General features: G+C 44.6%; 1 protein-coding gene across 2 annotated transcripts in view; it reads right to left on the bottom strand.

The window, feature by feature from the left end:
- The window catches only part of DYNC2LI1 (dynein cytoplasmic 2 light intermediate chain 1), a 111,176-nt gene that overhangs the window by 77,732 nt on the left and 19,318 nt on the right, over window positions 1–14,126 (bottom strand). Inside the window, exons 7-9 of one of the 2 annotated variants that reach the window (XM_077811968.1) lie at window positions 13,872–14,018; window positions 12,048–12,116; window positions 7,436–7,513 (exon numbers count right to left, since the gene is read on the bottom strand). In XM_077811968.1, coding sequence (XP_077668094.1) covers window positions 7,436–7,513; window positions 12,048–12,116; window positions 13,872–14,018 — 294 coding nt within the window. The remainder of the gene's footprint in view (window positions 1–7,435; window positions 7,514–12,047; window positions 12,117–13,871; window positions 14,019–14,126) is intronic. The other variant, XM_077811969.1, reaches the window with a different exon arrangement.

The raw sequence follows: 14,126 nt of genomic DNA, 5'->3' as shown, positions 1-14,126 counted from the left end.
CTGTAGCTGTGCCTGGAAACAGCTAGCTCACCGCAGCAGAAACCTTTGCATGGCCAGATCGCCTGACTGACTAAGAGGCATTGCCAGGACTGCTCAATGCTTATGCCTGCAGCTGCGATCTCTCCTCTGCCTGCCTTATTCCCAGCCTTGCTTCAGACCTGTTCCTATCCTTTAGGCGGCCTTTCTCCTGCCCTACTCCAGTTCTCAGGGGATCCCTGCTCCCCTGCTCAGTTTCTATTTCTGAGGACTGGTGCTTCAAATAATTTAATGGATCTGGAGTTTGCCCAAGCACATGGCAAGCTCTTCCCGACTTCATGTAGGCTATTGATAGATTGCTCCTCTTTGAGCCCGGTCACCCACCAACAACCTCCTTAGAAGTCATCCAAACAGTAACAAAACATTTATTTACAAATGGGCTAAACCCAGGGATGTTTAGACCCGTATTGGTTGGTTCCAATGTGGTCAGGCAGGTATTAACAATGAACCCTTTAAGAGTTTACTTTTTATATCGTTCAACAAACAACTGATGTCATTGCCAATTGCTGACTTCAGTTAAAAACCAATTTGAGACCGTTCACTCTTATTTCCAGTCTTAATCTACATAAGATTTATACCCTCCTTTATTCCCAAGGCCTTTCCTCCCCTCCTTCTTGCTGTTCAAGAGTTTTCCCATTGCATAGCCTTGAACACTGGTGTGTGGGTTGTGGAAGGGCTGTCTAGTGAGGCAGAGTGGTCTCCCTCTTATGCAGACAGAGAGGAACTACTCCCTGCCCCCTGATGGGCAGAGCCAGGCCAGGCCAGGCCCACCCCTTGCACGTGAAGCAAAGAGTCAGAACAGGAAGTATAGGAGGCGGGGCTTCCAGCTCAGTTGAGGGAGAGCCAGGGAAGGAGTTGGACTCTGCTGCCTTGCTGCTGGTTCCTGTACCACGAACTGGAACGTATCAACCCCTGCCTCTGGAGGAACTGCCTGGCAAATTTGCAGCTGCCTGGCAAATATCCGGAGGTGCTGCCACACAGTGAGTACCCCGAGGAGCTGCTGGAACTGCCATCTGCTGAGTACCACGAGGGTGATGAAGCCATACGACCAGCTAGGGATAGGAAGTAGCCTAGGGAAACCAGACATTGGTCCAGTTGCTTTTGCTGAAGCCACAGTCAGCATGTTTCAGCAGGATCCCTGCTACTGTTAGGGCCCTTGGGTGGGACGCAGTGGGATAGGGTGAGCCCAGGTCTCCCTACCCCCTGCCAACCCCACCCCTGGGGTGGCAGCCTACCCACCTTAGGCCAGACAGCCTGTGTTTGTTTGCTGTCTGCCCAGCCAGGGGACATGAGCCTGACCATGCTAATTCCCCTATTGATCGGCTTTCAGCTGCTAGGTGTCATAGCGAGACAGAGTGGCCTCCCTCTGATACAGACAGGGAGGGACAAGTTGCAGTGGGGGAGGTTTAGATTGGATATTAGGAAAAACTTTTTCACTATGAGGGTGGCGAAACACTGGAATGCATTACCTAGGGAGGTGGTAGAATCTCCTTCCTTAGAGGTTTTTAAGGTCAGGCTTGACAAAGCCCTGGCTGGGATGATTTAACTGGGAATTGGTCCTGCTTCGAGCAGGGGGTTGGACTAGATGACCTACTGAGGTCCCTTCCAACCCTGATATTCTATGATTCTATGAACCACTCCAAGCCACTACAGGCTGTATTGGCTCATTTTAAGAGAGAGTCTCTTTGTTTAAAATTTAAAACCATCTGCAGTCACCCCTATCGGTCAGAGGTCTTCTTTCTAGAAACTTCCCCTTATATCATTAGTTATTCTTTGAACCAGACATCCTCCCTACTTTATTCTTTCTGGCCTTATCACTTATTAGTCCTCCCTTCTACTTGCTAGTCGGAGCCTTTCTTTACAACACATATATATTTCCTTAGCCAAACTTAAGATAACTTTAATTCTTTAATTTTATACTTATCCTACATCACTCCTCCCTGTCTGTTGATATAAAAAACAGTGAGTTATCCATTAGAATTAACAAGTTCTTTCCTACTATAATGTGGGAGGAAAACTGAACAGGCTAGTCACACGGCAACTCCCTGACAAATACATGAGCCATTAGATCCCAAGGTGCCCAGAGACCTTGAGTCTGCAAGGACCTCCTATGAGTCCCCTATGATGCTAGCCACGTTTGAAGCTCTCTAAGATGCATCCTGGTGAGTTGAACCATGTGGGTACATGCTGCCATACGACCCAGGAGGCTGAGGCAGCTGCATGCTGTGGTGAGACGATATGTTTTCCATCGCAGCACCAAGCTCGGTAGTGCTTCGAACCTGGATTGTGGTAGCAAAGTCTTGGCCTTTGTGGAGTTCAAGACCACGCCAATAAACTCTATCCTCTGTACAGGTTTTAAAATAGATTTGTCCCAATTTACTAGGAGCCCCAGCGCATCAAATGTGGACAGGACAGTTGATACACTGGATAACACCTGAGCTTTGGGCTGACCTCCAATCAACCAGTCCTCTAGGTACGGGAACAAATGGACTGCTGATCTTTGTAGATGTGCTGCCACCACCACCGTACACTTTATGAACACTCGAAAAGCAGCTAAGAGACCAAATGGGAGCACTGTAAACTGATAAAGGGACCTATTCAGCACAAATCTGAGGAACTGCCAACGGTTGTGAAGTAAAGTGTTCTTTAAGCTAAGGGCAGTGTATTAATCACCCTGTTCCAGGGATGGAATAATCAAGGCTAGGATAACCATGCGCAATTTTATTTTCTTCAGAAATTTGTTCAATTTTTAGATCTAAAATAGACCTGAGATCTTTTTTTGCTTTGAGGATCAGGGAGTAGCAGTGCCTTTCCCCCTGAGGCCCAATGGGACTCACTCTATGACCCCTTCCTGAAGAAGTGACTGGACCTCCTGCTGAAAGACTATCTTGTGAGAGTGGTCCCTTAAGAAGGACGAGGAAGGGGTGTGGGGTGGAAGAGTAGAAATGATCTGGAGGGCATTTCCCAGACCCACTGATCCAATGTTATGTGGGCCTGCACTTAGGAAATGGGATAAGTGATTTGTAAACAAAAGGTGGGAAACAGCTGGAACTACAGTAACTGGTACACTGTCCTTGATCAACACATCAAAATGTCTGTTTAGACAAGGTGGCTGGATGGGATGAGCCTACTGATGCTGAAGAGGAGGGTGACGGATATAATCTCCTATAACTCCTGCCCTTTCTCCTCAGTGGATCTTGAGATTGGGGAGGAAAGCCTTGGTGTCTGTATGGCTGATGAGGATGGAACTGTTTCCTCTTTGTCACAGGAGTATAGATTCCAAGAGATTTTAATGTCACTCTTGAATTTTTTATAGCTATGGAGCTTATTGTCCATCTTATCAGAAAACAAAGAGGGACCTTTGAAAGGGAGGTTCTGGATGGTCTGCTGGACTTCTGTAGGCAGCCCACATGACTGTAACCATGAACATCTTCTCACAGAAATAACTGATGCTATGGTTTGAGCCACCACATCTGCTCCATCCAAACTGCCAGAATTGCTCTCCAGGACAATCAGCTTGCCTTCATCCACAATTACTGTGAATACCTGCCTACAGTTATCTGGTAGCTTATTTTTAAATTTTATAATTTTCTCCCAAAGGGTGAAGTCATAGCAGCTCAGTAGTGCCTGTAGGTTTTCAATCCTAAACTTCAGACTCCCTATAGAATAAAGTTTGAGTCTAAACAGTAGTCTGTTCACCTCTTTGCTTTTCAGCATTGATGTTTGATGTCCTTGTCTCTCCTGTTTGTTAGCAGCTGCCACCACCAAGAGGCAGCTGCTAACGAACAGGAAGAGGGTGAGAGGACAAATACTCATGGCCCTTTCAAGGGACATAGTACCTCCTTTAAACTCACTTTGCTGTGGGAGGTAAGGAGAATGGTGTCTGCCACAGCGCCCTGACCAGCTCCAAAGTGGCTTCATTAATCAGCAGAGCCACCCTGGCAGGGGCTGTCGATTCCAGAATTTCCACCAATTTGTGTGAGCTTTCACACATCTCTTCTGCCTGAATGTCAAGAACAGAAGCCACTCTTCTCAACAGATCTTGATGAGCCATTGGGTGGTAGTGACTCGCTTGTTGCCTCAACAGCCTCATCTGGAGATGAAGAAGAGGATACCACAAGATTCTGAGTTGGTGGCTACTCCATGACTTGTGGTGGGGAAGCCGCTTGAGTAACTTCTGAAAGCTCGGTACCGATCTTGGTACTGGGAACCAGATAATGATGCTCTTGCTGCCAACATCCCCATAGCAGTGTTGATGACAAAGAATGAGAAAGTTACAGGGAGGTCCAAGCCAGAGGAGGGATGCCCCACAGTGTCCAGAATAGACTCTCATATGGGACTCAGTCCCAACTTTGACCAGCCCATCACCCTTAAGAGGATGAGGCCAGTGCTTGACTGTTGCGTAATCCGCAATCCTCAACTCTTAAGATGGACAATATGCCCTCTGTCTTGGATGGGACACAGAGGAATGCACCTCTAAGTGCAAAGAGGAAGAATCTGAAATGTCTGACATTAGGGGGTCAGAAGCAGTTGGGACTGGGGATAGGTAGCCTGAGCCTGAGCATGGCAGTACTGGAGATATCATTGGAGGCTTGCCCTTTGACTGCAGTAGCCTTTGTGGAAACTTGGAAGGTAATGGTACTGTGAGTTCCTGACATGGAGGTGCTGCAAGCATCAGTACCGACTGTAAACCTTCTTGTACTACTGGGGATGGTGGTACTGAGAGGCTAAGCTAGTCCCTTGGGGATGCATACGACTCTGGGGTGGTTGGGAGAGGCAATGACTGATAGTCTGCCACAGAGATCTTTCAGGAGATGCCCTCAACAGACCTGGAACAGGCTCTGAAGGTGGCAATCCCTTCTTCTTAGCTGAAGACTGCTCCAGCATATCTTAGAGTCTCCCTCCTGAATGTCTTAGAGTCTCTGCCTCTACTAGGCTTCGGCACCGACATCCCCGATTGAGGTACTGAGCCTGAGAAGCGTCTAAGCCTTTTCTTTGACATCACTGAATGGGAATGAGGAGTTGCGGACATCTCTACTGCACTGTGTACTAAGGCTGATGTACTTGGGGCACTCTTTGCATGAAACAAGTCCTATAGGGGACAAAGTGCTGCCTCCATGAGCAAACATTTGAGCCTTGCCACTCTATCTTTCTTTGAGTGGGGCTTAAATCCCTTACAAACCTCGACATTTGTCACATATGTAGGATTCTGCCAAACATTTCAAATGGCTGGGTGTGGGTCACTGATCAGCACAGGCTTAGCATATGTGCGGCAGAACTTAAAACCTGGTGAGTGTGGCATCATTTTGGTATCAATACCAAAAGATGAAAACTAGTCCAAAAAGACCTAAGACTAAAATCTGTTGCTAAAACTAGCTAAAACTAACTTAAACTTAACTAACTACCTTCTAACAATAACAAGGTATATATGCAAAGGAATGAGGGAAGCTTATGCCAACAAGTCTGAGATCACTCCGACAACTGTCACTGGCAGTATGAAAGTACTGGGGAGGGGTGGGGGGGAGTCAGGGCAGCTCTGTCCCCTTATACCAGTATGCCGGGGCCACCCCAGCGAGTACCACTGAGGGAAAAAACTTGTCTGACAACTGCACAAGGTACACACAAACCTACAGTGGAACGGACATGTGCAAGCATGTGAAAAAGAAACTTCTGCCACGTATTTCAGTAGGATGAGGATTTGGTCCCCAGACACCAGTGCAGGGGGGTCAAATGTTTTTAACTGACATAGGCCACACAGAGGCTTAGAGGACACCTTAACATTCTTCTAAATTTAGTGAAATCTAATCCTAAGGGTCAAATTCTGGTTTGGAGTGCACATATGCACACACCATAAACCAGAACAAAAACCTACCCTCTAGCTCTGGTACACAGTGGAGGATGGCTGCCACTATGATGGCCCTTCTGAGAACTCCCCCATTCTTCACTGAAACTTCACTTGTGGAGGACCTAAAGTACAGCTCTCAAGCCTTGGCTACATGAGAAAGTTTGCACTACCCTACCTTAAGGTGTGATGCTAAATCAATCCAAAGGGCTGTACTGACATTTTTATATCAGTTTAAACCAAGTTTATTTCATTATACATTAAGTCAATTAGGAATCAATTTAAGTTAATCCAAAATAAGTCACTGGTAAAATTAAATAAGAGTGAGTGTCCACTAGCTTTTTGTACCAGTTTAACTACATCAATTTAAAATCACATCTTAAGCTAAACTAGCACAACTTTCTTAGGTAGACAGGGCCTGAGAGGCACTCTCTGTGGCTCTCGACCTGCAGTATCAAAGTGAATGGAAATTTTGCCATTGGCTTCAATGGGATCAAGCCCTAGGTCCCCCACAACCCCTTCTTGTCAACTGTTGAGAATAGCCCACTTCCACCTTAATTGAATTGGCTCGTTAGCACGGACCCCCCACTTGGTAAGGCAACTCCCATCTTTTCATATGCTGTGTATTTATACCTCCCTACTGTATGTTCCACTCCATGCATCTGATGAAGTGGGTTTTAGCCCATGAAAGCTTTTGCCCAAATAAATTTGTTAGTCTCTCAGATAGGGCTGTAACTACTGTGACTATTACTTTTGAAGCATGTATGCACACTCATTTAAGCCAATTTTCCTGCAGTAGCTAGCATGTAGCCCAGTCTATTTACTTAATAAATACCACAGAGTATCTACAGTACATGGCACAATAAAATAGTGAAACTCATCAAAATTAACTAGATTTTGTTAATTTGGTTTTCACTACCTTTAACCAGAGTGATTTTATTCACTATGAGGAATTTTATTTGTAACAATTCCAGTAGCAAAATAAAGTTTTCCATTTATGCTAAGAAAATGTTATTATCCCCTTGATGGAAGAGTGATCTATGCCTTTTATCTGTATCACCTCTTAAAAGGATCCAAAGTTATGGGTGTAAGAAGTTTAATACTCTAACATATCTGGTAGAGGAGACAAGATATGAAGGCACAAATGGTGTCATCCTAACATAAAGCTTCAGTAAAAGGACCTTGCACAGAAAATCTATAGGGAAAGCCGTCCTCTTTTGGAATACTGCAGCAAGGTGCAGGACACCTATGTTGTTGGGGGTTGTTTATACCATGTTCTGTGATGCGGGGCATAGCCCCTGTGTGTCCTCTGCAGGGATTCTGACTGGTGGACTCTCAGAGCTGGTTTACTCACTGGATATACCCCACACTTCCTCTGCAGACCCCAACATCCCTATTAACAGGTTCACTCATGGAGAAAGCCATCATGAGCCTTACTGATTTGTCCCAATCATATCATGTTTATCTAAATGTTTTATATATCTATTTTAGTTATTGTTTCATCTCACAAATAGTGCCCATTCCTCTCCTCCCCCAACAAAAAAAGACTATACAAACCACTAGTGATGCTCCGTAATAATGCGAAACAAATCTCAGTGTCTTGCACATTATTTTCCTCATCTCAGAGTCAAACTCCTGAAGAAGTACATATAAAAAAACATTTTTACACTGAGAATATTATTTTTTTTAATATAAACTGCATTAGATGGTTATGCTACAATGAAGGCGTTTAGCTATCACTTTTTATTTTTAAGTGAAAAGTTGTATAATATAATTATCTCTCAATACAGAATTCAATAACCATCTATTGTGACTTAAAAGAGTAGTTACAATTTTTATTTTTCTATAGAGGACTCCTATTACAGGCAATCTGTTACTCCAGGCTCAAGCTTAATTATTGCCTGAAGGAGCCTCTTAACTGGGGATGTGTATTCAATTTCCAATGAGTCATTGTTCTCTCCTGCTTTAAAATTTAAAAAGTAACAACATTGCCGTACTATAAGGTAATCTTCTCTTTTTACGTCACAATATTTGACTGTCTTTGGACCTATGGCTGTATACCCTCTAAACTCCACCAGTCATACCAATTAAGGTATATGCATACAAATACACACACACACACCCCCCTTTTAATCAGTAACTGTGCCTGTTCAGTATATGTACAAGATCATATAATGACCTTTCTTGGAAAAACTGTGGGTAACATCCTGGACTTCAAAGGGACCGGGATTTCATCCTGTGTCTATTATGTTCTGAATCATTTACTGAGTCAAGAAAATCATGATTTTTTTTTAATAAAGCAAAACCTGGGTATGAAAGAATGCATAGTACACTGCTAGTAAGAATTAAAAAGCTCAAATAGTTGGTCACACAGCAGTATATTGTACTGCCAGCTAAAGGACTCAGTATGGAAGCTGTCACAATGTGTCAGTCCAGGCCCAGGAGGATCAATTGCTTCATGAAAATGAACGGTGCATTTCTTGAATTTTTTTTTTTTAATAACAGAGGGAACCAACTGCAATGCTCTTTGACATTGCTTATCAGTTAATTTACAGAGAGGCATTAGAAGATGTGACCACTCACTTACCTGTCCTTTCTAAATCAGATGATAAATGACTGCGTAAGCAAGTTTCAGAGTAGCAGCCGTGTTAGTCTGTATCCGCAAAAAGAAAAGAAGGACTTGTGGCACCTTAGAGACTAACAAATTTATTTGAGCATAAGCTTTCGTGAGCTACAGCTCACATCATCGGATGCATTCAGTGGAAAATACAGTGGGGAGATTTATATACGCAGAGAACATGAAACAATGGGTGTTACCATACACACTGTAAGGAGAGTGATGAGGTAAGGTGAGCTATTACCAGCAGGAGAGTTGCGGGGGGGGGGGGGGGGGAGGGACCTTTTCTAGTGATAATCAAGCTGGGCCATTTCCAGCAGTTGACAATAACATCTGAGGAACAGTGGGAGGTGTTTGTCTCTGTCTCAGGGGTTGAAGCAAATGCGGTTGTATCGTAGAGCTTGGCTGTAGACAATGGATCGTGTGGTGTGGTCTGGATGAAAGCTGGAGGCATGTAGGTAGGCATAGCAGTCAGTATGTTTCCAGTATAGGGTGGTGTTTATGTGACCATCGCTTATTAGCACCGTAGCGTCCAGGAAGTGGATCTCTTGTGTGGACTGGTCTAGGCTGAGGTTGATGGTGGGATGAAAATTGTTGAAATCATCGTGGAATTCCTCAAGGGCTTTTTTTCCATGGGTCCAGATGAAGATGTCATCAGTGTAGTGCAAGTAGAGTGGGGGCATTAGGGGGAGAGAGCTGAGGAAGCGTTGTTCTAAGTCAGCCATAAAAATGTTGGCATACTGTGGGGCCATGCAGGTACCCATAGCAGTGCCGCTGATTTGAAGGTATACATTGTCCCCAAATGTGAAATAGTTATGGGTGAGGACAAAGTTACCAGGTTTGCCGTGACATTATTGAGGATACTGTTCCTGACGGCTTGTAGTCCATCTTTGTGTGGAATTTTGGTGTAGAGGGCTTCTACATCCATAGTGGTTAGGATGGTGTTTTCAGGAAGATCACCGATGGATTGTAGTTTCCTCAGGAAGTCAGTGGTGTCTCGAAGATAGCTGGGAGTGCTGGTAGTGTAGGGCCTGAGGAGGGAGTCTACATAGCCAGACAATCCTGCTGTCAGGGTGCCAATGCCTGAGATGATGTGGTGTCCAGGATTTCTAGGTTTATGGATCTTGGGTAGCCGATAGAATACCCCAGGTCAGGGTTCCAGGGGTGTGTCTCTGCGGATTTGTTTTTGTGCTTTTTCAGGGAGTTTCTTGAGCAAATAGTGTAGTTTCTTTTGGTAGCCCTCAGTGGGCTCAGAGGGTAATGGCTTGTAGAAAGTGGTGTTGGAGAGCTGCCTAGCAGCCTCTTGTTCATATTCCGACCTATTCATGATGACGACAGCACCTCCTTTGTCAGCCTATTTGATTATGATGTCAGAGTTGTTTCTGAGGCTGTGGATCGCATTGTGTTCTGCATGGCTGAGGTTATGGGGCAAGTGATACTGCTTTTCCACAATTTCAGCCCGTGCACAACGGCGGAAGCACTCTATGTAGAAGTCCAGTCTGTTGTTTCGACCTTCAGGAGTCCACCCAGAATCCTTCTTTTTGTAGTGTTGGTAGGAAGGTCTCTGTGTGCCAGTATGTTGTTCAGAGGTGTGTTGGAAATATTCCTTGAGTCGGAGATGTCGAAAATAGGATTCTAGGTCACCACAGAACTGTATCATGTTCGTGGGGGTGGAGGGGCAGAAGGAGAGGCCCCGAGATAGGACACATTCTTCTGCTGGGCTAAGAGTATAGTTGGATAGATTAACAATATTGCTGGGTGGGTTAAGGGAACCACTTGTGGCCCCTTGTGGCATGTAGTAGTTTAGATAGTTTAGTGTCCTTTTTCTTTTGTAGAGAAGCAAAGTGTGTGTTGTAAATGGCTTGTCTAGTTTTCGTAAAGTCCAGCCACTGCATTTGCTCCAACCCCTCAGACAGAGACAACACCTACAAGATCTCTATCAAGCATTCTTACAACTACAATACCGACTTGCTGAAGTGAAGAAACAGATTGACAGAGCCAGAAGAGTACCCGGAAGTTACCTACTACAGGACAGGCCCAACAAAGAAAATAACAGAATGCCACTAGCCATCACCTTTAGCCCCCGACTAAAACCTCTCCAACGCATCATCAAGGATCTACAACCTATCCTGAAGGATGACATATCACTCTCACAGATCTTGGGAGACAGGCCAGTCCTTGCTTACAGATAGCCCCCCAACGGGAAGCAAATACTCACCAGCAACCACACACCACACAGCAGAACCACTAACCCAGGAGCCTATCCTTGCAACAAAGCCCGTTGCCAACTGTGTCCACATATCTACTCAGGAGACACCATCACAGGGTCTAATCACATCAGCCACACTATCAGAGGATCCTCCACCTGCACATCTACCAATATGATATATGCCATCATGTGCCAGCAATGCCCCTCTGCTATGTACACTGGACAGTCTCTATGTAAAAGAATAAATGGACACAAATCAGATGTCAAGAATTATAACATTCAAAAACCATTCAGAGAACACTTCAATCTCTTTGGTTACTTGATTACAGACCTAAAAGTGGCAATTCTTCAACAAAAAATCTTCAAAAACAGACTCCAATGAGAGACTGCTGAATTGGAATTAATTTGCAAACTGGAAACAATTAACTTAGGCTTGAATAAAGACTGGGAATGGATGGGTCATTACACAAAGTAAAGCTATTTCCCCACGTTTACGTCCCTCCCCCCCGCTGTTCCTCAGATGTTCTTGTCAACTGCTGGAAATGGCCCAGCTTGATTATCACTACAAAAGGTCCCTCCCCCCCCCCACACTCTCCGGCTGGTAATAGCTCACCTTACCTGATCACTCTCCTTACAGTGTGTATGGTAACACCCATTGTTTCATGTTCTCTGCGTATATAAATCTCCCCACTGTATTTTCCACTGAATGCATCCGATGATGTGAGCTGTAGTTCACAAAAGCTTATGCTCAAATAAATTTGTTAGTCTCTAAGGTGCCACAAGTCCTTCTTTTCTTTTTGTGTAAGCAACTGTTTAAAACTAAAATTGCAGAATTAAGAAGAGAGCATAACTCATTTTGTTGCCTAGGCTGCCCCAGCTCCCCAAATCGGCGACCAACCTACCAGAGGGATCGTCTCTCTCCCTCTGCTATACTGCCACAACTGCAGTCAGCATGGACACCAAAGCTGGATTTCCCTTATTATAAAAAAGAGGTTGTGTCAGACAGGGCATTCTTTGGGAGTACTCTGGAACTTGCTACCCTCCTTTGTCTGAAACAGATCAAATCTGGCGATCTTCCAGGCATGCGAGAAAAGATAAGTGTTTGCAAAGGTTTTTGGAGAAGGATGAGGGTATGCTTCCCATAATGATGAAGGGATGAAAAGGAGTTACTGTAGGTGGCTGAGTTCCTGTTCTAACGATCATTTTACTGGAATTTTATTGCATTATTAATCATGTGTTAGGGCTCATAGAGCTTTGGCTAGATGTCTTAATTATTTTTATACCTAAATAAATAAAACCAAATGGAAAAAAATATATATATATATATATAAAATATCACTTACATGAAAAATATCATATTTGCTTCCAATTATCACCAGAGGGATTGGAAAAGGGTCAATTAATTCATGATCCTGTTAAACAACATAATATATTTAGAACCTCAAACAAGTCACAAAAGCACAATAAAACAGCTAAACACCAGAAAACAGGATGAGAATGATTTTTAAAAGACATCAAAATCTTAGACACAAAAGTTTATGCAGTATAATTATTTTCTAATGCAATCGCTCCACAAATGTCCAGGAGGGGGAAAAAAACACCTCTTGAGGAAGGGAACTCCTTTCTGGCATAAACCTGGTGGAAATGGCTCCTGCACCAGACATTCCCACCCAACACAGAGGGCATGTAAATGGAAGGAAGGAAAGGAGTACGGTAGAGAGTATAAATTAGAGAAGCACCAGGGCTGGGCCAGCATGGGATCAAGGAGCCATAACTAATGTGGCCCCCTCAATACCAAGCAGAGTGCTGAATAGGGAAGAAATGAATTTTTTGGAGAGTGTTGGGGACAACTTCCTGGTGCAAGTGCTGGAGGAACCAGCTAGAGTCTGTGCTCCTCTTGACCTGCTGCTCACAAACAGGAAGAACTGGTAGGAGAAGTAGAAGTGGGTGGCAACCTGGGCAACAGTAACCATGAGATGGTCGAGTTCAGGATCCTGACAAAAGGAAAAAAGGAGAGCAGTAGAATACAGACCCTGGACTTCAGAAAAGCAGACCTTGACTCCCTCAGGGAACTGATAGGCAGGATCTCCTGGGAGGCTAATATGAGGGGGAGAGGAGTCCAGGAGAGCTGGCAGTATTTTAAAGAAGCCTTACTGAGGGCATAGAAACAAACCATCTGGATGTGCAGAAAGAATAGCAAATATGGCAGGCGACGAGCTTGGCTTAACAGAGAAATCTTCAGTGAGCTTAACACAAAAGGAAGCTTACAAGAAGTGGAAACTTGGACAGATGACTAGGGAGGAGTATAAAAATATTACTCAAGCATGCAGGGGTGTAATCAGGAAGGCCTAAGCACAATTGGAGTTGCTGCTAGTAAGGGATGTGAAGGGTAACAAGAAGGGTTTCTCCAGGTATGTTAGCAACAAGAAGGTGGTCAGGGAAAGCATGGGACCCTTAATGAATGGGGAAGGTAACCTAGTGACAGATGATGTGGAAAAAGCTGAAGTACTCAATGCTTTTTTTGCCTTGGTCTTCACTGAGAAGGTCAGCTCCCAGACTGCTGCACTGGGCAGCACAGTATGGGGAGGAAGTGAGCAGCCCTCAGTGGTGAAAGAACAGGTTAAGGACTATTTAGAAAAGCTAGACATGCACCAGTCCAAGGGGCCGAATCTAATGCATTCAAGGGTGCTGAAGGAGTTGGCTGATCTGAGTGAAGAGCCATTGGCCATTATCTTTGAAAACTCCTGGTGATCGGGGGAGGTCCCGTACGATTGGAAAAGGGCACTATATTTGCCTATTTTTTTTAAAAAAAAAAGGAAGGAGAATCTGGGGAACTACAGACCGGTCAACTTCACCTCAGTCCCTGGAAAAATCATGAAGCAGGACCTCAAGGAATCCATTTGAAGCACTTGGAGGAGAGGAAGGTGATCAGGGACAGTCAACATGGATTTACCAAGGGCAAGTCATGCCTGACCAACCTGATTGCCTTCTATGGTGAGATAACTGACTCTGTGGATATGGGGAAAGTGGTGGATGTGATATACGTTAACTTTAGCAAAGCTTTTGATATGGTCTCCCACAGTATTCTTGACAGCAAGTTAAAGAAGTATGGATTGGATGAATGGACTACAAGGTGGATAGAAAGCTGGCTAGATCACCGGGCTCACCGGGTAGTGATCGATGTCTAGTTGGCAGCCGGTATCAAGCGGAGTGCCCCAGGAGTTGGTCCAGGGCTGGTTTTGATCAACATCTTCATTAATGATCTGGATGATGGGATGGATTGCACTGTCAGCAAGTTCGTGGATGACACTAAACTGGGGGAGAGGTAGATATGCTGGAGGGTAGGAATAGGGTCCAGAGTAACCTAGACAAATTGGAGGATTGGGCCAAAAGAAATCTGATAAGGGGGAGGGATAGCTCAG

The sequence above is a fragment of the Eretmochelys imbricata genome, chromosome 3, assembly GCF_965152235.1.
Source record: "Eretmochelys imbricata isolate rEreImb1 chromosome 3, rEreImb1.hap1, whole genome shotgun sequence".
Taxonomy (NCBI): Eukaryota; Metazoa; Chordata; order Testudines; family Cheloniidae; genus Eretmochelys; species Eretmochelys imbricata.
This window is presented reverse-complemented; position numbering and strand designations above follow the sequence as displayed.